The following is a 26,128-nucleotide window of genomic DNA, read 5'->3' on the forward strand; positions in this document are numbered from 1 at the left end:
CCAGGAACTCAAAATTTGAGCTGCAAAACAATATAAAGATTTAACAGTTATTAATTCAAATGCACCAGTATTAGGTTAAAAACAAAGTAAAAACTATATTTTAAAAAATCTATCCAGATCTAACTGCACATGACCATGTTCCGGCCCTACTGGGTCTTCCTCGGTGGTCCATAATATTAAATAACGCACTCTTATCTAAAACCAATTCTGGCGTATAGCTGGGTGGTCCAGGGAAACCTGATAGGCGTAGCCCCAACAATTGCTGGTATAATGTTTCTTTTTGGAGTCTGACCTTCTCAGATTTGTAATATCTAGGAACACCCCTCTGGGCCGTCGTTTCACTCTGCACAGAGAGCGCGTCTCAGGTGCGTCAGGAAGGAAGCTTCCGTAGCGACGTGCACCCCTAAGAGCTCTCCTCTTTTGCCCCTCAGGCGTTCGACCATTTCATCTTTGCCTTCTTTGCCGTGGAGATGGTCATCAAGATGATCGCGCTGGGGATCTTCGGGCAGAAGTGCTACCTGGGGGACACGTGGAACCGCCTGGACTTCTTCATCGTCATTGCTGGGTCAGTGGGCGTCAGTCCGTTCCGGGTTGTGGGAGGGATACGGGGGAAGAGGGGTGGGCAGGGGTTTCACAAGCTGCCCAGCCATTTTTCTCTTATTCAAGGACTCCTTCCAGGAGCAGGGAGAGGAATAAAAGGGAGAAACCCCTGTAAATAAAAACGAGCAAGACCCTAGTAAATAAAAGGAACAACACCCTCGTAAATGCAAGGAATAAAAACCCTTGCACAGCTATCTAAGGCTGTGCCCACACATTTTCACAATTGTCCAGGCATTGCACCATTGCAGCCCTTGGGTCTGTCTGCACGGGCTGATCCAGTGGTGCATTGCTGCTGCTTCACACAATGGGGCAGGAACCGGCAACGTAGAAGGAATTGAATGATTTTGTCCACAAAGAAAAGCGGAAAGGGAACACTGCAGGCGGGACCCCTGAGAGCGGATGCCAGCTAGGGACGACCTTTGGTTGGTAGGCAGCCACAGTGCCGCTTGGAGGGAAGGGATTTCTTCCGCTGCGACCCACTGAATCAGATCAGATTTGACGGCCTTTCGAGAGTTGTTCCGGCCAAGTCACTCACTTATAGCCATGTTCTGTGGTTGTTACAAACCGTTCAGCTAGATCTAGCCAACTTGCCAGCCACTGTCGCTGAATCCTGTTCATTTCTGCAGCTCCCTCACACTTGGCTTTCGTCCCTGGAGAACAGGACTATGAGGGGCCTCTTGCCATGGTGACTTAAGGGAACATCCATGGTCAGGGGCAGTCAACCGTTGAAACCCAAAGCAGGGAAGCAACATTGGGGAAGTTCTCGGCCTCTGGCCCATTTCCACAGGCCCTGTTTGGCCCCTGGGTGAGATGAGATGCTGGACTGGAGGGACCCTCCCTGGCCTGACCCAGCAGGGCTCTCCTGAGGTCCTTCCCAGAGGGAGGCCTCAGCCTCATTGCTGAGCAGGCTGGCTCAAGCTGTGTGCCCAAGTGTTGGCATTTCAGGAGATTGTTTAGCACACACAGAAGCGAATACGTTCTCCTTGCTTGTCGGCATCAGAAATCTGGCTCAGGCCTTCGAGCTATTTTGGGGGCTGGGAGAAGGAAGTGTGGGAGCCATTTTCCCCTGTCAGGCAGTTAATTAACCTAATGGCTGTGCACTGAGGCTGCCGTAACCAGGGCAACTCTGGTGCAATCGCAGAGATCCAAAACGTACACCTGCAATTGGAGCGGAACCGGTCCCTCCTTCTTGTCACCCGTCGCCTCTGCAGAGTAGCATGCTCCCCGCCCATGTGGGGATCTTCTAATCACTTCCCTTCCCTGTGAGGACCCAAGGTGTGGACATGCACAAAGGGGATTGTCCCCAACTCCAGTCTGTATCCCATCAGACTGGTATTTTGAGTTTCAGAAGGAGGTTCTCTGTCCTGTGGAAGGTGGTGAATTGTACTCAAGAATCCCTAGTAAGACCAGGTTTTAAAAGATTCAGCTCGGCCAGGGAATGGCCAACCTGTGTCGAAGGCTATTAAGCATTATGGTGCAAAATGGAACCTCCATGTTCAGGGGCAGTGTGTCTTGGAATATGGCTGCTTTGGAGCATTCCCGTGTCCTAATGTTATGCGTTCCAGATGGATTTGCTTACCACTTTAGGAACCAGTATACTGGCCTAGATGCAGCTCTCCTCCCCAATCATTCTCTCTTCTGTATCTCTTCCTGCTTTCCTCCTGCTCCATTTTGTCCTCACAACACCCATGTGGGGTAGGCTGGGCTGGGAGAGTGTTACGGGCCTACGGTCACCAACACGCTGGTACAGCAGAGTGAGGATTCAAGTTCTCCTGGGACCGAATCCGACACCCTTAGCACTTTTCCTCAGGCTGGCTACCGGAGGGCTCTGTCCTGGCCTCCTTTGGGCCCCCTGGTCTCCCTTCGCCCCCCGGTGACATCAGAGCAGTTCAGCCAATCACTGCCAGAGGCATCAGCACTGCCTTAAGATATAGAAATCTGTGTCCCCGAGAGAGAAATCTCCCATCCGGCTGGAGTGAGTTTCCATGAAGCTTTAGTGAGCGTTTCCTGTTTCGTGTCCATTAAAAACGCAACTAGAGGCATCCGTTGATGGCAGAAGCCACTTCGCTACCAGGGGGGAAAACCAGGCCTCCCGCCAGCCAGACCCTTAAGGATCCTGCTGTCTCTGTGCTCCTGCTCCAGACGGCGGGTCTGCGTAATTCCTGGAAAGCCGGGTCAGCAGACGTACCTGGCGCTTGGCTGAGGGCCATCGGCCACAACCGGCAGGTCGATGCTTGCATTTCCTGGCTTTGCAGAGCCGTGGACGAGGTCCAGATGACGTTTTGTGCAAAGCAGCTCCCAAAGCGGTCCAGCTCTGATGGTTTTGAAACCACGGGAAGCTGAATGTGGACAGGGCAGGGTTAACCCCGGGGTTTACATCTCTGCTTTGCCGGCTTCCGTGGGTCCTGCGTTTCCAGTCCAGAGAAACCTACTTTGGCATTGATTCCCGTCATCTATTGATTGACAATTTGATTTTCATACCACCCCTCTCCGCAAGCAGGCGCAGGGTTGGGTGGGTTACAACAATACAATAAAAACACCATCGAAACGATTCAAAACCACCGAGGAGTTGGAATTTGCATAGTGTGAAGCTCTCCGGGGAACATCCCTCAGTGGCCATCTCAGCCCCCCCAGTATTTTTCACGCACCAAAGATCAGATCGATTCAAATCCAGCAGCGTTAGGGGCATTGGCTCCTTTTTGAGTTTGGTAGCAACTTAAAGACCAATAAGATTTTGGGGATATGGCCTTTCGAGGGTCAACTTCCCCTTGGTCAGATACTAGATTGGAGTCCAGGAGTGCCTTAGTGACCCTCAAGAGTTTTGGGACACGACAGACAAAGTCCCCTTTGTCGGATAACTAGATTTGAGTTGACTAGAAACACAGCAAAGTTTGGGGGAGGGGGGTGAGCTACCGAGAGTCAAAGCTCTCTTTGCCAGGGACCCTCGAAGAGCATTAAGATGAGGCAGCTGACATTAGCTCAGGGCCCCACGGAGAGAAAACCAGCCTCGGCCAAGGTCAGGGCCTTTTCAGTCCTGGCCCCAGCCTGCCTGGTGGAAGATCCAGGCCCTCTGGGATCGCACACAAAACCGAGTTCTTCCGCCAGGCCTAAGGTTGTTAACCTCCCCGAGCCGACAGGATGGGGCGGCGTGCAAATAAAATGTGCATTTATTTATCTAAAAGGCCGGAGATTGTCCGCAGCCTTCGTTCTCACTCCCATCTCCCTCTTTTTCTCCCTCTCCTCAGCATGATGGAATACTCCTTGGACGGCCACAACGTCAGCTTATCCGCCATCCGCACCGTCAGGGTCCTCAGACCTCTACGAGCCATTAACAGGGTGCCCAGTGAGTCTCCTCCCTGCTTTTCGTCTCCCCCTTTGTGTCGGGTAACAGGCGGGTCTGTCTTTTCGAGCGTCCCGATGTCCCCCGTGACTCCTGGCCCGGTTTGGGATGGATCTGGCTGTTCGTTCTGGGAAATTCAGGCAGATATTCGCCTTGTCCCACAGCTTGGCTACCCACCTACCTTCTGCGGCTCTCCTTCTCGAATGGCTTCCACGGCATGTGGCCCAGTTTGGGATCAGGTGGCCTTTAAGCTCCTGTTGGTTCTGCTTATGGCGGCACAGCTGTCCAAATGGGTCCGAAAGCCCCCCCAGGCTGGTGCCAGACTCTTTCTGGCCATAGCAATGACCTTCCCTTGGGACACAGCTGATCCTGAGATCGTGGCCGATGAAGAACTGTGTTCCAGGGAGCAGCCGATCCAAGGAAGAGCCCAGCCGGGCCAGCCTGCTCCGTGGGGGGCTCAAGTGGGCCTTAAGCCCTCCCCAAGTGGATCCAGCTGTTTCTCGCCTCTGCCCAATATTGAAAGCTAAGCCGACAAGTCGAATTCATTTCCCGGCAGCGCTGGCTGTGCGCTGAGTGATCTCGGGCTGATATGCTAATGTCTCCGCTCTTTCTGCCGCGTTTCGGCAGAAATCCTCCTCTGCCTAGAGCCGGGATAATTGTAGAGGTGTCCGCCAGAAACGGTTCTGCCTGTCCCTCTGCTTTTTAGAAAAGGCCCTTAATCCCCTGCTCCTTCCCTCCCCGAATATCTCAGAGATGGAGAACATTCAATCCCTGACGGAGAGCCAAGGTCATCCCACATGCCGTTTCCCATACGGGCAACCCCAGGAGGGGCAGAGAGACCCAAACCGTCCCCTGTTGGCTCTCTCTCTAGCCCGTGGAGGCATCCTGCCTTTGAACAAGGATGGATTCATTAACCCATCAAGACTCATGCTCACCAAAGAGACCTTTGCTTAGGAGAGACTTTTCCTGCGTCTCTTGATCCTCTGAAGTTTCCTTTAAAAAGTTTATTTCACCTAAAACCAACAGCGGGCTTAGGACGGCTGACTTTCAGCCTCCGGCATTTGCATTCCCTTTGACGCGGGGCTTAGTGCCACCGCTGGGAACAGCAAATCTTTCCAGTGGCGAACCACAACTCCGAGCGGTGGGGAAATGTCAGCGGTGAGAGTATAATGAATTTCGGATAACATCAGCCGTCCAGGTAATCCCTCCTGATCCCCCCCGTTCACGGGCAAAGCCGAAACGTTTGCTTCCTCTCGCGCTGTTGCTTCTGTTATGAATCCCACGGTGACCCCGCCTGGCCTCCCACAAGAGGGGCTGGCTGGCCGGCTGTGGGCAGAGCCTGCGCCCTTGGCCAAGGCAAGCGATGGCTTTGACCAAGGTAACTGAGGGAACTGATGGCGCTGAGAAAGGCAACTGATGGCACCTATTCCACAGGGGCCTGGAGCAATGCCCCGCTGACAGAGTCCGCCAAAAAACGGAGCCAAAAGGCACTGGTTCCCCTGACAGCCCAAGGCTCGCTTAATAATTGCATTAAGTGCTTGAGGGCCATCAGCTGATGAGAGCTGGCAGTGGGTCAGCGGCTTGCGGCAGGGCGATTCTGGCTTTCCGAAGCATCCTGGCTTGGAGCAGCCGATTATGTTTGCTTGTTAGGTTTGTTGTTAGCAGCTCCCTCAATGGGGCCAGATCGCGGCATCGAAACAGCCCAGTAGCAAGAAGAATGCAGTGACCCCTGGCCGGGGGTAGGGTCCTCCGTTTCGTCCAACTGGTGGCCAGGTTCAAGCAGCACTGTCGTTGCTTCTGGATTTGCTCCGCTGGTGGTCTTTGTGATGGCACCTGGTTGGGTCCACGGGGGGGTCTGATCCAGCGTAGCATCCCCTGTGTTCTTATGTCTGGGGCAGGGATGCTCTGTCTCCTTGGTGCTTGGGGGGGCACAGTGAGGGAGGGGATTCTAGAGTTCTGGCCCTGCTGGTGGACCTCCTGAAGGCACCTGGGTTTGGGCTATTTTGTGACACACACAGTGGTTGGGCCTTTGGCCTGATCTGACACGGCTTCTCTTATATTCTTATGTCTGAACCAGGGATGCTCTGACCTCTTGGAGCTCGTGAAGGCCTCGGCCTCTGTGCCCTGCCGTTGGCCCCCCAGAGGAACTGGTTGGTCCCTGGGTGAGAAGGGAGGCTGGACCAGATGGGACCCTCCCTGGCCTGACCCAGCAGGGCTCTCCTGAGGTTCTCCAGTCTTACGTTCTCTGTGTTGACCTTGGCAGCCGGCCTGATCCCCTCTCCTTCTCTTCTCTTCTCTCCCCAGGTATGCGCATACTCGTCACTCTGCTGCTAGATACTCTGCCTATGTTAGGCAACGTCCTTCTCTTATGCTTCTTCGTCTTTTTCATCTTCGGGATCGTCGGGGTGCAGCTCTGGGCCGGGTTGCTGAGGAACAGGTGTTTCCTAGATCCTCATTTTCAAATGTAAGTTCTCCTCCATCCCCGTCAGCTGGTTGGCTTTGCCTGTTTCTACCCTCCCGTCTCCCGCCTTTCTTGGGAGGGTCATTGCAGGCTCCTGTTGGACTCCAGCCTCCTTACTCCCTGGCATTAGGCTCAGAGTGTGTCATGACCTAAGGTTGCCACTGCAGCTTCCATGGACGAGTGAGGATTCGAACCTGGGTCTTCTGGGTCTTAGTCCCCCTCTCAAAACATTACACAGTGCTGACTTGGAAGGATTACAACAGCCTCTGGCAGTTAGAAATGGTAGGGCCAGATTTACCCCGAAACACAAAACACACGGAGCAATCTCATACCAACTCTGATCCCCGGTCTGTCAAGGCCAGAGTTGCCTCCTCAGACTAGCAGCAGCCATCTTGGGTCTCTGGCAGAGATCTTTCCTATAGTCTACCTCCTGGGCCTTAAAACTGGGGATTTTAGAATCATAGAATCATAGAGTTGGAAGGGGCCATAGAGGCCATCTAGTCCAACCCCCTGCTCAACGCAGGATCATAGAATCATAGAAGCCATCTAGTCCAACCCCCTGCTCAACGCAGGATCAGGCCTAAGCATCCTAAAGCATCCAAGAAAAGTGTGTCTCCAACCTTTGCTTGAAGATTGCCAGTGAGGGGGAGCTCACCACCTCCTTAGGCAGCCTATTCCACTGCTGAACTACTCTGACTGTGAACATTTTTTTTCCTGATTTTGGGGGATTGAACCGGGGACCTTCTGTGTGCCATGCAGTCCCTCCGCCGCTGTGCCACAGAGCTTCCCTAAATGTGTTTGTCCATCCACATGAGCCATATCTACTCTGACCAGCAGCTGCTCTTTGGGGTCCCTCGTAGAGATCTTTCCCATCAAAAACGACCCAATTCTACTGACTGTGGAGAAGGAGTCCTGTGACCTTCCGCGTGAAATCTCGGCGCCCCAGAGCTGAGTCACGGCTGCTTGTCCTCGGAATTGGAACCGAGAAGTACAGGATTCAGGGTTTCACAGTTCCATAAACTGTGTTTTTTTAATTGGGCTATTAATTTTTAGTTCTTTGCGGATGGCACTGCACCAATTCTCTAATGTGTGTTTTGGCCGACGGACTCTGGAATGACACACTGAAACGGCCGAAAGCCACCGGCTCTGGTGCAGGCGAGCTGGCCAAATGCAAAGGGTTTGCCAAACCGTTCCTGGCCACTGGGTTGGACGGGACCCGCAAATCAGATCCCCGCCATCCCTTGGCTAAAAATACAACCCTGACTCGGTTTCTGCCCAGCCGTGGGACAAACCCATCTGATTGGATAAAACAGTTGATCGATGTCTCCTCTGGAGGCAGCTATAGGCGATATTTCAGGAGGCCTCACAAATAGGCGTGGGAAAAAAGCAAGCTGAAAATAATCAATACAACCCCCTACACTTGGAAAGGAAGCGTGTATGTATGTACTTCCTTATTTATCAGCCAGGGAGAAAGAAGAACCAGTGTTAATAGTGCTGTTCTGACCGAGCAGGAATCTCAGGGCTCGCTCAGCCTCCCCTCCCTCACAGGGTGTCTGTTGTGGGGAGAGGAAAGGGAAGGCGATTGGAAGCCACTTTGAGACTCCTTCGGGTAGAGAAAAGCGGCATCTAAGAACCAACTCTTCTTCTTTTTCTACGTATCACACACACTCTAAATTAAAATAGTTGAACTACATAACATTAAACTGATCCTTTACAGAAATATTCCGGGTTGAATTTTGCCTAACAGCTAAAAACAGCAGATGCAGTGAAACGTTATAAAACCGAAGGGTCAAAGGGGTCTCCGGAGCAATAAATTTTGCATGACTTTTCACAGCAGCAAAGGTGAAGAACGACATTGTGAAGTGACCCAGGGGATTAATATCAGCAAGCCGGGGGGGGGGGGACCCAATTTGTCCGAATCAGATAGTAAATTACGCCCCATTAAGAGCTTATCCACAAATGTGGACCCTGCAGTACAAAGGGCAAAATAAGACGTAAGACGCTAAGTCCTCCACTGCAGGTTCTCAATGAATACAAAAAGAGAGAGCTGGAGGCACAGCCAGAAATTGAACAGACAGAACTGAAGCAGAGCAATTTGTAATTTTGCGAATCATTCTGTCCATCACTATCTGGTTGCCCATGTAGAAAACCCCCCTTGAATCATTCAGTTCCGTGGGGTTCGTGGAAAGCCAGGAGGGCGGGCGTCTTTCCAGGCTCCTCAGGCAGTTCCACAAGGCAGGGGCCACCACCGAAAAGACTGCTCGGACCAAGGACACCGATGAGCCTAGGAGGAGAGGCCATCTAACAGATACGGGGGACTCCAGGCCCCATGTCCAGCATAGTGCAGGGGGTTGGACTAGATGACCCGTGGGGTCCCTTCCAATTCTGTTATTTTATGATTCTGTGGTTCGGAGGTTGACGATAACCCTGCCTCGTTTCTGTTTCCGAGAGTGAGGCCTCGGTGTCTTTAAATAGAGAGAGAGATTTTGCAGTCTGAAGTCTAATAGAGACAAAGTGAAAGGGGGGGGTGCGGGAACGGGACATACCAACGGCAGCAGAGACAGCTAACAGAAACCGCGAGACGACTCCCAGGGCAATTTTGCAAGATTTGAGATAAGCACACAGCGCCTGCTAAAGGCTCTATTCCTGTCCCGTTGACAATCAAGAAGAGCTTGAAATGGCCGGTGGCTGGGTCTCTTTGCATGAACAGATGTGCCAGCTGGAGGCATTTTCGTGGACGCTCCGTTGCTCTGATATGCAAACAGGCCTTCGTTGAGGGACAAGCGGGGACTGCCTTTGGGAGGAACGGAAATCCACTGGGACTGCGTCTGAATCGACAAGAGCGTTACCCACTGCCGTTTCTCGTTTGTAGGGAGGGCCCCACCATTCTGAATTCTGCCAGTGCATAGCATGGGGTCCCTTCCGCAAGGGCCCTCATTTGTCCCCACTGGCTTCTCGTAGGCATTTATTGTTTAATTGTTCTTTGAATTCAAGATGGCTGCCCTCAGGATAGAGTTTCTCATTCGAGATCCTGTCCAGGGGCACTAATTTCCTAAGGATTCCTATTTATTTATTTTTAATTACTTTATTTCTACCCCAGTTTGGCCTCACGTTCTCTCCTTTATCCTCACAACAACCCTGTGAGATAGCTTCGGCTGAGAGTGCGTTTGACTCAAGGACATTCTTTAGGATTCCAGGACTGAGTGGGGATTTGAACCTGGGTCCCTGGGATCCTGGTCTGACACTCTCACCACTATACCAAGCGAGAATCCCTGCAACATTCCCCTCTTTCACAGAAGTCACACCCGTATAATTCAGCTCTACTGAATTTGAACTCGATGCCTATCTAAGGTTGTAGCACAAATTTTGGTTCAACTCTCAAAACCCTGGTTTTGGTGTTCTGTCTTTATACAGTCATACGCTGTCATTGCATTGTTTTATACCCTGTTCTAAATTCTGTTTTAATGCTCAAACCTTTCCCCCTTCTCCACCTTCCTTGCAACCGCCGTGCGGGCGGAAAGGAGGCCTAACAGCGTTTTTTAAGAAATAAAAATAGTGACTGGAGACGCCATCACTTTCCCGGGTCTCCTCTTTCCGTCCTAGGGCATACAACTTGACTTTTCTACAGCCGTATTACCGGACGGAGGAAGGAGAGGACAATCCATTCATTTGTTCATCCCACCGGGAAAACGGCATGCAGAAGTGTTCGAGCATTCCTAACCGGAAGGAGTACAAGGTGGAGTGTACTTTGAGCATGGACTCGTACAACCCCAGTACGTACACGCTGGACTTCAACCACCGGAACTCCTGCATAAACTGGAACCAGTATTACAACAGCTGCAGGGCGGGGGACTTCAACCCACACAACGGAGCTATTAATTTTGATAACATTGGCTACGCTTGGATTGCCATTTTTCAGGTAAGGCTCTTGCGTTTTGCTTCGTCCCGTTCCCGCACAGATAGAAGTCCAGGGGTGTTGGATGCGCCTTCAGCTTCCGTTGGGTAACCCGGTCCTCGAGGGTTATGCTTACCGCTGGCAAACGAGGCAGAGTAGGAGTATATTTGGGCTGCTCCATTGTGTTGGCCGGACCTTTGTTGTCCTTCCTTCGGTTTTGACAGCTGTTGGGAAACAACTGCATGCTGGCACACTGTGGACAATTCTGAGATATCTGTGAAGTTGTGCATTGATTTCCCTACAGAGTGCTGGACATAAGTGATATTTCTAATAGTCGTGTGGCCTTATCTGCAGATACTTAAAGATACTTAAAGATTTGCAGAACTATCTTAAAAAATTACAATGGGGGGGTTAAATCTCCCTGAAAGAACAAACATTGTCTGTGCATGTCAACACCTGTGTCTTCGAGGACCCCAGGTATACTTGTTTGCCAGCTTCTGGGGTCAGGTTAGAGTGTTTCTCTCCAATTTCCAAAGATCACAACATTGGAGGAGGTTTCAGAAGTCCAGTGTTGTCCAGTCTGAGGTCAGGTTTCCAGAAATCAATCAAAATATCGTCAATCCAAGGTCAGGTTTTCAGAAAACAAGCACTGTGGCATTTGAGCTTACGTAGCATCCATGCCCAGAAGTGTCTCTCTGGAGACAGGCCCAGCTTCTCAGGCACAGTCCTGCAAAGACTCATCTTCAGTATCAAGAAGTGTATCAAGAAGCAGCTGGCATCAGGCCAGGAGACACACACTCTACTGCCTCACCTGTAAATCTGTTCTCAGACTTCTTCTGTGTCCTTCCAAAGGTTCAAGGGCCTCCAAAGGTAGAGGGGTGACTGAGAGCTGGGGGGTGGAGGTGACCCAGCCAGCTCTTGGCTGTAGGTCCAGACATGCCTGAACCTCCTGCTGATCAGCTTCAGTTGGCTCTGGGCTGCCTCCATAAGATTCCTCCTTCTCTGAGGATCCCTTGTCGTCAGTGAGGTCTGGCTGATCCATGATACCAGGAGTGGCTTCAGGCCCAGATGGGGCATCAGTGGAAGGAAAGTGGGGGGCAAGAATGTGATGCCCTCCCTTGAGTCTCACTGCTCTATGTCCTGATGTTCCACCAACGTATGTTGTTAGCCTGTTCCCCAAAACCATATCTTTGCGGTTCCATCTTGGATAACATTCCCCTTTTTGCAGCAGCGTCCGACAACCTGGATGCAAGTTGGCTGTGCGGATACCGCTTGGGACCCAGCCAGGGGTCGTTCCTTTGCGAGGGAGGGGATCGCCTTCTCCTTGTGTTCCCGGAAGGGGCCGTAACCAGAGGTGGCAGCGTGGGTGGGCGGGTCGGCCTTCCTCTCGCTTCAAAAGCCAAGGGGGAGCTCCCCAGGCGTCGCAGGGCGAGCTAAGAACGCACGGCTGCCCACTGCCGTTCGCTCAAGGCGGTGGTGATGGAGACAAATGTCAGCAGCGGAGCCTAATGGCAGTTTGATGGAGAGAGGCCGGACGGAGACAGCAGGCGAGCGGAGCAGACGACGGGAGGCAGCGTCAAGGGGCCAAAGGGCGCGGGGGGGGGGGAGGTGTTGCAGAGACGTAGCAGAGCCCGGCTTTCTCTCCGGGGGACGGCAGTGATATCGAGCCCTGGGGGAGCTGTGTGGATCACGGAGGCATGAACACATCCAGAGGCACAAGAAACAAGAATGCCTGAAATTTTTAAGCATTGAGCTTGCGTGCCTACGGACGGAAAGCATCGCCTTGTGCCGAGTCCGACCTTCAGGCTATCAAAGCTCTGAATGAGTTTCTCCTGCTCCCAGGGAGAGGGAGAGCTTTCCCAAACTTGTCAGCTAGGAGGCTGTAGCAGGAGCCAGTTGGTTCTTCTGCAAGGGAGGCACGTTAGCACTGAAGTTTGGTTCCTCGAGGAAAGCAGAGCTGTCCGATACAAAATTGACCAGGTATCCCCAACATGGTGCCTGGAGGTGGGGGGGGGCAGGTAACTCGCAGACACCTTTCCTGTTGCCCACCAGGTGTTTTCAGAAAGTGGGCAGGGCTTCTGATTGGCCTCCAGAGATCCGATTGGTTGTGCAGATTAAAATAATGTTCCTCCAGCAGCAAGTCCCTCAACCATGTTCTTTCCCAGTGTATTTTTTGAAAAATTGCCACTTATCCATTGCAGTTGGACTTCCTGTGCATTTGAGTGTCTCTCCAGTGTCAGAATCTCAGAGGTGTGCATAGGCTTGAAAGGGAAGGCCTCAAGTAGGCCAAATCTGTGACTCAGTCTGGTGTTATTTTCTCTTAATTGGAGGATGTTGGCGGGAACCAACGCCCCAATGCAAAGCCGACACTCTGATTGAATCATAGAATCACAGAGTTGGAAGGGACCTCCTGGGTCATCTAGTCCAGCCCCACGCAGAAGGCAGGACGCTCAGAACCCTCTCGCTCTGCCAATATGACATTTCTTTATTATTCGAGATTTGATTGTTTTTTACACCGCCATTCCCCCAAAAGGCTCATCGCCTCCCATGATTCTATGCTTCGAGACTCTTGGGGAGGGGTGGAGGGTGCCTGAAGGACCCAGTCCATGGGCTGAGAGTGTCCCTGAATCAGGATCGTAATCCTCCAGCATACACAGCATTCCAGTACTCTCCACTGGCTGGCTAATAGTCCTGCTCTGGCATGTTATTTATTAGGGCAGCGTACCCGTGGCAAATGATGGGCCGTGATTAGTTTATTCGGGGATAAACTAAAGAGAAGGAGACGGGAGGACATGAATGGCGAGGTTTGACAACTCCTCGGTGGTCCCAGGAAGCGTTGTCACCCGCGTGCAGCAAATTGCCCATCGAAGCAGATTTCTGATTTGATCTGAATGACCGGGCGAGCAGAAGAAAGCGGAAATAACAGGGGTGTTAGGAATTGAATAATGGCGGGCGTCACTCACAAGGTTCAGCACTGCACCAGTTTCTTTCTTTACTCCGTCACACTCTCCCCAGTGGGGACACAAAGCGGCTTGCCCTGTTCTCCTCTCCTCGGTTATGCCCTCAACACAACCCTGCAAGGTAGGTCAGGCTGAGGCAGGGGTGACTGGCCCAAGGACTCTCAGCGACCTTCCGCGGCACATGGAGACTTGGATTTGGATCTTCTGTCATGTCCCGATCACCGGAGGGCAGTTTCCGGGAACTGTTTTAATCTTGCGTCGGTGTGTCGGTGCTGGAACGTCACGCTGGGGTACCCCTTCTAAAAGACACCTCAGCCGAAAAGCCTCTGCCCCGTGTCTCCTCTCCATGCCGCCTGACGCATCTTGTCATTTCAGCCCCCGCAGATGCCGGGCGCTCCTGACGGCAGGGAGTCTCAGCACGGGGGGGGGGGGACTCTTCCCTGTCGAAGCGCACAATCAAGATAACGCCGAGAGACTCCTGTTCCCGCTGACAGCTCCTTTAATACCGTTCAGTATTTCAAACTCTTCCTCTCCCTCGCCCCCCTTTTTTTTTTCATCTTTCTCCCAACTCTGCACGAAGGTAAAGCCATTGCTTTCCCGTCTCGGGCATTCTTGTCACGCGCCTCTCTTGCTGCAGCTGCCTGGAGAGAGTTCTTCTTCGGCGTGTTTGCTGTACCAGCGGGGGTCGGGGGGGGGAGAGCCGAGCCTCTGCAGAGGATTCCCGCCTTGCCGGTAGCAAACGAAAGGTGTCTCAGAGACGGCTCAATTAGCTCATCAAAGGAGATGCCATCTCAGCCCCCAAAAGGCTTTAGGGAGCAGGGCACGTTTTTTAGCTGACTCTAGACCAGGGGTAGTCAAACTGCGGCCCTCCAGATGTCCATGGACTACAATTCCCATGAGCCCCTGGCAGGGGCTCATGGGAATTGTAGTCCATGGACATCTGGAGGGCCGCAGTTTGACTACCCCTGGTCTAGACTCCACCCCTCATGTTATTATCGCAGATGAGCCCCTCTGTGCTTCCCTTGGCAGTGAATTCCACACGTTGTTACTCGTTGGACTGGGCCTGGGTTCAAATCCCAACTCGGTCTTGATGCTCGCTGGCGAACCTCTTAGCCTAACCTATATTTAGGGTGGTTACATCCAAGTCTAGTTGCCATTTACAGGCCAACAGGATTTTTCTTGCGTGGGAGATGAGTTTCTGGTCTTCCTTTCTGGTGAGATGCTCTTGGCCTTCAGCTGAACACTTCTACTGCAAGTCAACACAGAGGCCACTTGAAACTCTCTTCTAGGGTGGCTGTTGTAGTTGTCGCCGCCGCCGCTGTTGTTGTTATTAATTAGATTTGTATCCGGTCCCTCACCAGTGTGTATTTCCCACAATTGTGCAAACTGCTCAGTGGGAGAGCCTCTGCTTGGCCTGCAGAAGGTCCCCACTTCAGTCCCCATCATCTTCCATTTAAAGGACCAGGCAGGAGGGGATGGGAAAGACTTCAGCCTTGAGACCCTGGAGTGCTGTAGAGAGGGCCATGGCTCAGGGAAAGAACTACCTGGCAGGCAGAAGGTCCCCGGTTCAATCCTTGGCATCTCCAGTTGAAAGGACCAGGCAGGAGGGGATGGGCAAGACCTCCCCCTGAGACCTCAGAGAGACACAGGACAAAACTTGAGTCCAGTGGCCCATTGAAGACCAACGCACCTGAATCGATCTTCTTGGAAAGGGAGTCGGTCTGACTTGACAGTCCTGACCAGGGAGGACGAATGGTTTGATTCAGGATGAGACAGGCTCATGTTGTCTTCTTTGCTGCCCTCTTTGAGCCGCGGTGACTTTCGCTCTTCGGAAGGACATTAGTGGCCGTCCGGTCAGCAACACCAAACACGTTCCCTGTTAGCGTTCTTCTGGGTCTCAGTTGGGGCCCCAGGACTTCCCAGCCGCGAAGGAATGGATTGTTTCACGGAGTCTTCTTTGCCCTACCGGCCTTCTGTTCACCCGATCCTCCCCTATCAACCGTATTCGCCCCAGCACACGCAAGCATCCGAGCTAATTAGCCTGATAAATCTAGCCTCATGAATATGTAATGAGGAAGGGTTTGTTCCGGCGTTGATAGACACGCTGCCTGTGCCGGCAGAGGGAGAGAGCGCCTGTCCTGATGAAGTCAGCCACAAGCTGGGCCCTTTCACGGTTTGCTGAGCACGGGAGTGTCACTTAGGAACATGCGGGACAGATGGTGCACCAGGCCACAGTGCGCCTGTCTGGCCTGTTATTCTGCCTTTAGCAGTGGTCAGCAGGATGCTGCCAAGAATACCACACTCAGCGCATGGCAGCCTCTAAAGGAGACTAGAAAGATCATGGAGGAGGAGAGGTTTATCTGTGGTCATGGTTCCTCTGGAGGGCCAACAACTGGGGATAGAGGCTGAGGGGTCTGCCTGATAAGACCCTCAGAAGAGCCCTGCTGGGTCAGACCAGGGAGGGTCCAGCTTCCTGCCTCAAACAGGGACCAGCCAGTTCCTCTGGAGGGACAACGACAGAGCAGAAAGGCTGAGGCCTTCCTAAGAACCTCAAGAGTCCTGCTGGGTCAGACCAGTGGTCCATGTAGTCCAGGATCCTGCCTCATACTAAGAGATGAGACCTTCCTTGATGTTGCCTTCTGGCTCTGAGATTCAAAGGTTTAGTGTCTCTGAACATGGAGGTTCCCCTCCATCCCCTTGGCCAGTGGCCACTCATAGACCTCTCCTAGCAAAGCTATCTAATCCCCTTTGAAAGCTGTTCTTTCTTGTCACCATCAGTACATACTCTGGCGGCAAATTTCAAATTTGGAGGAAGAGAGAACATTGCTAGCAGGGGCTCATGGTCACTGTAGTTCTTGGACCTCTGGAGAGCTACAATTTAGCCACCCCTGTCCTACAAGGTCAACATCAGCCAGCAGAGACCTGACGGCACATTCCGCCACCTGCAGATGGAACAAAATTTCCTGGCCATGCAGAACTTCTTCCCTTCGTGCCATTCTCCTCCTTCACTTCTCCTAAGCAGCCACCGAGTTTCCCCGATCCGCAACGGGCCCCGAATGTGTCATCTCAAAGTGGTGCGGAGAAACCCCTTTTCAAGCAGGGAAGATAATTTGGGATCTTGCAAAAAGAACTCTGTGGGGTTGGGTCTCCCCTCCACACACACCTGACCAGAGGGGTTACCAACACCCCCTGTCATAAGCAGATTAATGAAAACCATGAAACGGACTCTGACAACAATTTGATAGGCGAGGCTCCCTGCACAGGGGTGGAAAACTAGCCGTTGTTCTTTGATTGGGGCTCATTATCAGAATCAACTTGCCCAAGGAAGCCCATGAGAAGAGGACTCTAGGACAGCCCTGCAATTAGAGGCTGCCCTTTCTCTCTGGCATTCACTCTTGCCTGGAGAGGTATTCTGTCTTGTTAGAGCCACTGCTGTGAGGGGAAGGAGGGAGGGCTCGGGCACCCGCCGCCGCCGATGGCAAACTCTCATCTTCGGATTTTCACGCTTGTAATCTACATTGTAAAACGGCAATTGATTTCTGCAGTTGCAGAGGGTTCCGGTGGCGATTGGCTGACGGGCACCTTGTGTCATGGAGAGGTGACCCGGCCAGGTGGGGATTGCCGGACTGATCCAAGTTTGAGAGGAGAAGGGGCGCAGAAGGAACTGGGGAGTGCGGGAAAGAGAGAGGCCTCTGGGGCCTAAGAACAGAAGACAGTTTTAAAAAAAGTAAATTATAGCACTCATTCATGGCAATTATCTAATAATTACAAGGCTCTTTACGCAACGCTGGAAGAACGAGAGGGATTATTTGTTACCGGAGAACCGCTGTGAACAATTTCAAGCTGATTGTTTCAAATTGATATGCAAAACACAGTGTCTCTGCTTGGTCAGGCAAGCTGGGTTGGATTCCCCTGTCCTCCTCCACATGCAGCCAGCTGGGTGACCTTGGGCCAGTTCTCTCAGAGCTCTCTCGGCCCCACCTACCTCACAGGCTGTCTGTGGTGGGGAGAGGGAGGGAAAGGGTTTGTAAGCCTCTTGGGGGCTCCTTTGGGTAGTGGGAAGTGGGGTATAAATAAAACAGCTCCTCTACTTCTAGTCTGAAGAACCAGGTTTGGTTCCTGCACTCCTCCTCCACAGGCTGGGTGACCTTGGACCAGTCCCAGTTCTCACGGAGCTGTTCTCACAAAACAGTTCTTGTAGAGCTCTCTTGGGGACTCTGATGTACAGAGAGGAAGGGAAAGGGGTTTGTAAACTGCTTTGGGTAGTGAAGAGTGCGGTATAAAAGAAAAAGATTTTCTTCTGATTTGGAAAACCAGGGCATTAAAAAACAGCTCTTCTTCCTCAGTGGACACCGGAGAAGCATTCTTTCCCCAGGGCATCTGATTTTTGCCTCCTGGAAGTCAGCAGACGTCCTGGGAGAGCTTCAGACCCTCCTGGAAGTTGTGTCAATCTTCCCGATTTGTCTCCTCAGAGTTCTCGGCTGGACAGCCGCCTCTTTCTGCCCTCCAGATCTCGGGCTTTCTCAGTCCTAAATCTGGTCTCATCTTTGGCTCATTTTGAGAAGTGGCTCCATTATGGGGTTTGGCAGCGCCCTGAAGGCACGGGGTGGCCAGTCGACTTAACAGGATCCTTTGGCCTTTCTCTGGCAGCCGGTTTCCGGTTTGCTGCAAACCTCCCTGGAGATTGCTTTTGGGCTCAGCAGAACGGAAGGATTTTATCTCTGCTGATGAGAACTGAGGCACGTTGCATTAATGGGAAACCTTTCCATGTGGCCGTATTTGGAAACGGAGGGACTCTTTCACTGACCCGCCAGACAACGACCTGACATGTAGGAACTTAGAGGATCTGCTTGCCGTGTGGCCGGGGGCTGGGAGCTTTAGGCCCTGACGTTTTGCCAGTGACTGTGACTGGTGTCTTCAGAGGCAGGGCACAGCAAGATGGGAATCTCTCCATGGCAAAGTGTGGAGTGTGTGAACAGTTGCTGGGCATTTTATTTACTTCTTGTGTGTGTGTAACACATCACATTCCTGTCTTCTCTGGGAGTTTCCTAGGGGACGGGGCGGAACGAGAAACTGCTTTTTCTGTGTCAGGGTGCAGTTCATTAGAAAGTCCATTAGGAAGTGCTTTTCCTGTGTCTGGGTGGAGTTCACTAGAAAGTCCATTTCTTGTGTCTGCAATGGCAGACCACCTCTGAAAATCTCTGGCCTTGAAAACCCGACAATACTGCCAGAAGTCAACTGCAACTCTGAGCATGTCCAAGGCCCTATTGGAGGCGAGTGCGAAGAAAATCTGACCGTTCAGGTCTCCCAAACAGCTTGTTAGCCGCTGTTGAATTTCCCTCCTATCAGGGCAAATAATCTTGTACATTGCAAAAATTGGTTCTCTTCCCTGTGCGTGAGGATTTTTTTAAAGGAGGGGGGGCTGCAAATTCAAACACTCGGGAAAAGAAGATTAAATCATTTACATTCTAATTAGGACGGAAACAAAATGCGCGTCGGGCTGGCACGTCCCGCTCGACGCCGTCCGATCCCACAGGCGTGATGTTCCGGCACCACTGGGGGCGGCTTCTCAAACCCAGTTCTTCTGTCCCGAAGGCCACAGAAACAGGGATGCCAGCCTCCAGGCAGGACCTGGGGATCCCCCGGAATTGCAGCTCATGTTATTTTTAAAAGTGGGGAATCGTCCTCTGCCAACGGCCTCTGCCTTGCAAGGGCTTTCTTCGGCATTCCGCTCAGCGGCTGCCAGGCCCGAAAGCAAAACGTGCGCCGAGGAGGTGCGGCTGGCACATTTCTGGCCCCTCGGCTCATTTTTCATCCTGGCACGTAAAGGGAGACGAACACCTGCTTCCACAGCTGCTCCAGAAAGTCTCCCAAACTCCCGGCGAAGGAAGCCATCGGGAGACGGCGACGAGGACAGATTGCAAATGCCTGGCACAAAGCGGAAGGAAAGTCAGCTTCTTCTGGAGCCGTGCGGCCTTCGATGCAGGGTGGGGAAATACCAGGAGGCTGGGGGGCTGGGGCCTGCAGAGGGCACAAGGAGATCAGTTGTAGCTGCAGGAGACCTCCAGACTCCTCCTGGAGGTTGGCAAGCCTAGTAGTTCGTGGGATCTGGCTTTCTTTCCTGCAGGGCCAGCTGGCCTCGGTTTTTTCTTTGCATTCGGCCACGGAGACTGTGGCCGTTAATAAGATAAACAATCAGGATCGGCTTTCCTCTCTTGGTTCTCAGAGCTTTAAGGGACTTGAGACCCTAGGAGAGCCTCAGTTGCTTCTCGGGCTCCAAATGGCCCCTGTCTCCACCTGGGGAAAGGGTTTCAAGTGCCCAAGGGCCGTTGGCCATCCCGTTCATTAACCCAATAGATTTAGCCATGGGAAATGGCAGGCTGAAGCAAGAGACAAGTGAGATGGTTGAGCCACTGCCTGTCTCTGTGTAGCAACCCTGGATTTCTTCAGTGGTCTCCCCCCCCCCCCAGACACTTAACCAGGGCTGACCCTGCTTAGCTTCCAAGATCTGAGGAGACCAGGCTGGCCTGGGCCATCTTGGGCTTTAACCACGTGGCTGAGAGTGAGTCAGGAAGAGAGCCCACATGAAGGCTACGCGTGTTTTTCTCGTTGTTAATTAAGTTCTCTAGTCTGTTCCCTTTCTCCTGCGACTAAAAGGGGACGGAAAACACAAGCTTGGCCACTTAATTACAGCCCCTTTCTGGCTTGTTCAAACATCTAACACTAAAACAGCAGCCACAAGGACAGTGATCCAGTTTTAATGCGCACCTCTGGTGCTTCTGTGTGTGCGTCTGTGTGCACCGTTTTCGCAAGCCGCCCGAAAGAGCAGCCCACTTTCTGGTTCTCTTTCCATGGATGTTCTTGAAGGAAGCATGGCTGAGCCAGGGGGGAAAGGCCAGGCCTTATCCTTGGGGAAGGTCTAGGGATGAGCCTTCAGGTGGGGAGCGCCTGGAACGACAGCTCAACTTATTGACAGCCCAAAGTCGGACAGGGGTCGGCTACTGATTCGGATGCATTCGGGGAAATGCTTCTTGCCAGGTTCGGCCCACCCCTTGAGGAACCACAACCTTATAGGGTGGGCCAGGGGGGCTTCCGGTTCCTCTGCTGACAGCTGGTTGGCACCGGATTTCCATTTATTCAACTCTGGAGTTGTTTGCGCTGTCAGTATTTGGCAGCCAGAGGTCCCGGACAGACCGCAGGCCTCTCCTTGGGTCACAGGCACAGTCCTCATTAGTGCAATGATATTCCTCTCACGGAGACAGCTATGCCCTGGGCTGCGCGTCCTGGCGGATCTCGCCCCCCAGTCACCTGCGGACTTCGCAAAAGCCCGGCATTGATCTGCATCTCCGTTTGCAAAGTCAAGACCGATTTGGGGTGATTTGGCAGGACGGGCTGGGAGTCGGTCGAGAGAGATGGCTCGGGGTATCGGATTAAAGCCAGGAGAACGTGGGCTTGCAGGGCAGTTTTGCGTCTGTTTGTGTGTTGATCCCGTTTCTTTTATCGGACAAAGCTGGGAGGAAAGAAAGAATACAGATGCACGTTTGAAATCGTCATGGAGATCGGCTGTGGGATGTTAGTTCTTGGTTTGTGTACAGAGGGGTTAGGGAACCTTCACAAACATTCTGCCTGCTCAGAACTGTGAAAATGTGGACTGGGCACATGATCTAACACGTAAAAAGAAGCTGGCTGGCTGGCTGGCTGGTTGAAGGAGAGCTGGCTTTTTTTTATACTTTGCTTTTCACTACCCAAAAGAGTCCCAGGGGACCTTACAAGCCGCTTTCCCTTCCTCTCCTTACAACAGTGAGGTCGGTGGGGCTGAGAGAGCTCTGAGAGAAGTGCTCTGCGACAACAGCTCTCAGATAACTGGAACGGGCCCAAGGACACCCAGATGGCCACATGTGGAGGAGCGGGGAATCGAAGGAGATTCCCCGCTCCAGATCAGACTCCACCCTTCTTAACCTTTCTTGACCCCAGCACCACGCTGGCTGTCTTCTGCCTGCACTTAGCATGCAGAAGGTCCCAGACGAAAAGGATCTGTTAGTGGCCAGTGGGAAATACTAGAGACCCCCAAATTCTCCCCTTTCCTATATCCTCTTCCGGTGGTAACCCCTCTCTCTTTCTCTGTCCTCCCCGCAGGTGATCACTTTGGAAGGATGGGTTGACATCATGTACTATGTCATGGACGCGCACTCTTTCTACAATTTTATATATTTTATACTGCTTATAATAGTAAGTATGGGGCCGGCCCGGAGAGGCGGGTGGGCCTGTCGTGTCTCTTTAGACAAGTGAAAGCCATAACTCTCCTGCCGAACTCTTGGGCTTCTCCCAAGAAACTTTGCATTACCTGACTCCGGGGGTAACTGTGGTCATCCTAGATGCCGTATCGTGAGTCATGGGGTCGGAGAAGAGAAATGAAGGAACTGAAAGACTATCATTTATTTCAATATGAGCTTTGCTTAGGGAGGCTGGCTTTTGTCTCGCCCTCCCCAAAATATCCATCTGATTTCCCAACTTCTCAGGCCAGAATAATAGCTTGTAAATCTGTGTTTACATTTGACCCAAGTGACCCTGAGCATTGGATAAGGAGTCTTTATTTCTTTACGGCAACTGTGGTGGAGAGATATCTTGGCATAGTCCTTGGATCTCTACCCCCCCCCCCAAGGAGGCATATTTGTGGAATGTATAAAGTTTGTTTAATACATTTAATACAGGAGAGCAGGGATTCCCAACCAGAGCTCTATTTCATTCATTCATTCATTCATTCATTCATTCATTCATTCATTCATTCACTCACTCACTCACTCACTCACTCACTCATTCATTCATTCATTCATTCATTCATTCATTCATTCATTCATTCATTCATTCATTCATTCATTATATTTGTATACCGCCCTCCCCGAAGGCTCAGGGCGGTCCACATAAAACAATCCTGGTAACTTAGATTAACAATAATGTATGAAGTGAAACAACAAGCAACATGGAAGAGTAGAAAAAATATGGGAGACATTAAATTTACTCATACTGATAGCCCAGAGCCCCAGGAACCTGTGGAGCTCCGGAGGGGGCCCGTGACATTTCCCCTCCCACCTTAATGGGCTGAGGACCAAGCTAGGAAGCCGCCCCCTTTCAATGCTCCCCTCCCAAGTCGAAATAAGGGCATCCCAATTGCCTTTCCCCAAGCACACTGACCGACATAGCCTAGCGTGTCTCTTTTAGACATTTACACCCCTCTGGGTTGTGCCTGATCTGTTTCCCTTTGGGTTCCCCCCCCCCCTCCCCAGGTCGGTTCTTTCTTCATGATTAACTTGTGCCTAGTTGTGATAGCAACACAGTTTTCTGAAACAAAACAGCGGGAGAACCAGCTGATGAAAGAGCAGCGGGCCCGTTACCTCTCGAACGACAGCACAATCGCCAGCTTCTCCGAGCCGGGGAGCTGCTACGAGGAACTCCTCAAGTACATCTGCCACATCTTCAGGAAAGTCAAGCGGCGCACCTTGCGCCTCTACCACAGCTGGCAGAACAAGCGGCGGAAGAAGGTCGACCCCAACAGCGACCCCAGCAACGGGCAGGGCGGCCGGAGCAAGAAGCGCATCACCTCCATCCACCACCTCATCCACCACCACCACCACCACCACCACCACCACTACCACATCAGCAACGGAAGCCCCCAAGGGCCACGCTCCAACCCGGAGATCTGCGACCTGGAGCTGAAGGTCATGAAGCCCGGAAGCCAACTCATGCTCCCGCCACCGTCCCCCAACATCCGCAGCTCCTCGGCGCCGGACTCCCAGTCCGTCCACAGCGTTTTCCACGCCGACTGCCACGTGGAAGGAGCTCAGGTGAAATGCAAGTCTTCCAATGTTTCGGCAAGCGTCAAGCTCACCAACCGCGGCAGCATGAACTACCCCACCATCTTGCCTTCTCCCGCCAGCAGGGGTGTGGTCGCACCAGTGTCCAAAGGGGATAAAAATGGCGGCGCTCCGGTGGCGATGGTCAACAGCCCGATTCACTTGAATGTGGATTCCTACGGGAAGCTCCAGCATTTGGTTGGAGAACATGGTAAGAAGCTTTCTTGACGTTGTCCGAGCTCCTGCTGGGCAAAACAAAATGGCGGATGGGTAAAAGAGGGGTTCGTGGACATTGCAAGAGAAATGACTGCTATACACATAGGCAATGCTTCATAAATGTCGTGGGTTAGGGAGTTTGTTTTTCCCTGCGGGGGATGGATGGAGCATGGCCCGTTGACTGTAGTGTTCTACTTCAGAGGCATGGAGCCATTGTGATTGGTCTTCAGTTGTTTTCCTGTAAGACAGACGCATTCTGTGTCCATTTTGTCATGCTCTTTTTTCCTATCCCATGCCAGGGAGGACGTAAATTATCCCCCTTTAGCTAGCGCTGCCTTACACTCTAGATTAATGCATCCCCCGCGGTCTAACAGGGCCGGTATAAATTGTGCAAATTGAGCAGATTTGCATTATGTCTCGGGTTGTGCATAACGTATTCCGCAAATGAGACTGTTTTGCATAATTTATTCTAATTCGGGAACTCACGGAGAGGGCAAAGCGCTGTTCCCGTCACAACTCCACCTCCAGTGACTAGAAATCGGGTTCGATCTCTCTTCTTTGGCTTCTGAAGCTCCTGCAGGCCACACATGTCACCCTTGCAAGGGCTGGAGAAACCTGGGAAGGGTTAAGAGCTGGGTCATTTGTCAGAGAAAGGGGACCAAGCTCGGTGGAAGTTTCTAGAAAAAAGAAGAAGAAGAAGTTGGAAGACTGATAAAGAGATTGACTCGTTTCGCTGGCTCTTGAGAAATTAACAAATAAGATTAGATTAATTCCAGGGAGAAAAAAGAAGGATGATTTCAAGATAATTTGGAATTGTCTTAGAACTTATTCATTGCGACTCCCAGAAAAAAAAACAGAATGTTTAAAAACATTCTTTGAATGGATGGAGACGCTTATTTGAAAGTTTTGACGAAGGTATTGAATAGTCCTGTTAGAGAATGTTGTCCTTTAGAAATGAATTTAGTGGGATGGGGGCCAGTATTCCTTTCCTTTTCCATTTTTCCTTGTTTTCGGTTCATGCTTATTCAAGTTTCTGTTCTTTTTAACTGTCGGACTGTGAACGACCTGGCAAAAATATCATGAATGGATGAGGAGGTGTTATTTGTTTGTTTGTTTGTTTGTTTGTGATGTCTCTGTGACGTCTCAGGGCTGTGCGCATAAGATCAGTGGGGAATGGGAAAGGTACATGGAACATGTGGGACAATATGAATGAGAAGGAAATGAACGGTTAATACCACAACCTAGGGGTGCTCATCAGTTGAAGGGGCATACTGGATGTCCAGGTTGCCTGGCAAGACGACAAGGTCGAAGGGAGGCCGCTGTCATGGGGATCATTATTTAGGGAGACTTAGTTGGGATGCCGAGCAAATTCCGAAAGAATCGAAGTCTCGTTGGCCAGATGAATAATGCCCTAGGGGGACTAAAGGGACTTGTTAACGTACAAGCGAGACTCTATCATTTTTTATGCCGCTGTTAAAGCAGGGAACGATCGGATAAAACTGGCAGGATAAAAATAAAACAGGACCAAAATGCACGGGGTCCGAGGGTCACTCTGAAAGAATCCGAGTCTCTTTGGCCAAGTAAATCCTGCCCAAGGGTATAAAGAAACTTGTTAACATACAATCGGGAATTCTGACTTTCATTTTTTATTCCGCTGTTAGATTGGGGAAGGATAGGGTATTCGGTTTTAAAATCTTAGAAGTTATTTATACTGGTTTTTATACTTATCACGTACGGGTTTTAACTAACGCTAGCCACCCCAAGCCTGCTGCTAGAGAAGGGGGGGCCAGTAAATTGAGATCACGATAATAGGATAAAAATTGACTAAATAAATGAAGCCACCAAGTTCTTTGCGTTGCAGGTCTTAGCCGGGCGTCCAGCAGGCTGTCCGGTCTGAACGTGCCGTGCTCCTTGCCTAGCCCCCAGGCCAGCATCCTGAACTGCGAGCTGCAGAACTGCCCGTACTGCGCCAGTATCTTGGAGGACCCCGAGTTCGAGTTCAGCGAGTCAGACAGCTACAAGTCCGACGAGGACAACGCCGGGGTCTACGAGTTCACCCAGGACGTGAAGCACGGGGACCAGCGAGACCAGATCCAGCAGCAGAGGAACAAGAAGAAGAAAAAGAAGAAGAAGAAGAAGAAACCGAAGGAGAGGAACAGGGTCGCCCGGCTTTGGAAGGCCTTTGGCAACAAACTGAAGAGGATTGTGGAGAGCAAGTACTTCAACCGGGGGATCATGATCGCCATCCTGATCAACACCTTGAGCATGGGCATCGAGTATCACGAGCAGGTAGGTGGCCCGTAATCGGCTCGGTCCATTTTCTGCAGGAATAGACGGATTTATTTTTGTGATTGTGTTTCTGCCCTTCCCCGAGGGCTCAGGGCAGATCACGTCTCCTTTTTAAAAATGGGCTAATGTTTAATTGCATGGAATCTCTGGGAATTGCAGAGGGGATTCAGACGTAAATCTCCCAGATCCTAGTAGGGCACTTTACCTGAGGGGTCTCTAACTTTTTTTGATCCCATGGGCCCCTTTGGCATTTTGACCCAGGGTGGCAGACCAAAATGGTGGCCGCAGGAGGCGGAGCCAACCGCAAAATGGCCGCTACGGGAGGCGGAACGAATCACACAGAGGAAGTGCAAGGACGAGGGAGAAGAGGGGTGATGTAAAAGACAGGGAAAGAGGTGCTTGTGGGGGCCACGTTGGGGATCCTTGCTCTCGAACCCGGCCTTGATGCTCTGCGCGTGTTCATCTGGACAGACATGGCATGGAACAACTGATACAGACGTCTCCGTGAATTAGAAT

At 51.8% G+C, this 26,128-nt stretch overlaps 1 protein-coding gene across 3 annotated transcripts in view; it reads left to right on the forward strand.

The window, feature by feature from the left end:
• Positions 1-26,128, forward strand: part of CACNA1H (calcium voltage-gated channel subunit alpha1 H) — a 211,315-nt gene that overhangs the window by 128,897 nt on the left and 56,290 nt on the right. For all 3 annotated transcript variants that reach the window (XM_077317197.1, XM_077317198.1, XM_077317199.1), the window contains 7 exons: positions 432-565; positions 3,846-3,943; positions 6,245-6,404; positions 10,005-10,320; positions 21,393-21,485; positions 22,541-23,318; positions 25,185-25,612. In XM_077317197.1, the coding sequence (XP_077173312.1) occupies positions 432-565; positions 3,846-3,943; positions 6,245-6,404; positions 10,005-10,320; positions 21,393-21,485; positions 22,541-23,318; positions 25,185-25,612 (2,007 nt within the window). The remainder of the gene's footprint in view (positions 1-431; positions 566-3,845; positions 3,944-6,244; positions 6,405-10,004; positions 10,321-21,392; positions 21,486-22,540; positions 23,319-25,184; positions 25,613-26,128) is intronic.

The sequence above is a fragment of the Paroedura picta genome, chromosome 17, assembly GCF_049243985.1.
Source record: "Paroedura picta isolate Pp20150507F chromosome 17, Ppicta_v3.0, whole genome shotgun sequence".
NCBI classification, from domain to species: Eukaryota; Metazoa; Chordata; class Lepidosauria; order Squamata; family Gekkonidae; genus Paroedura; species Paroedura picta.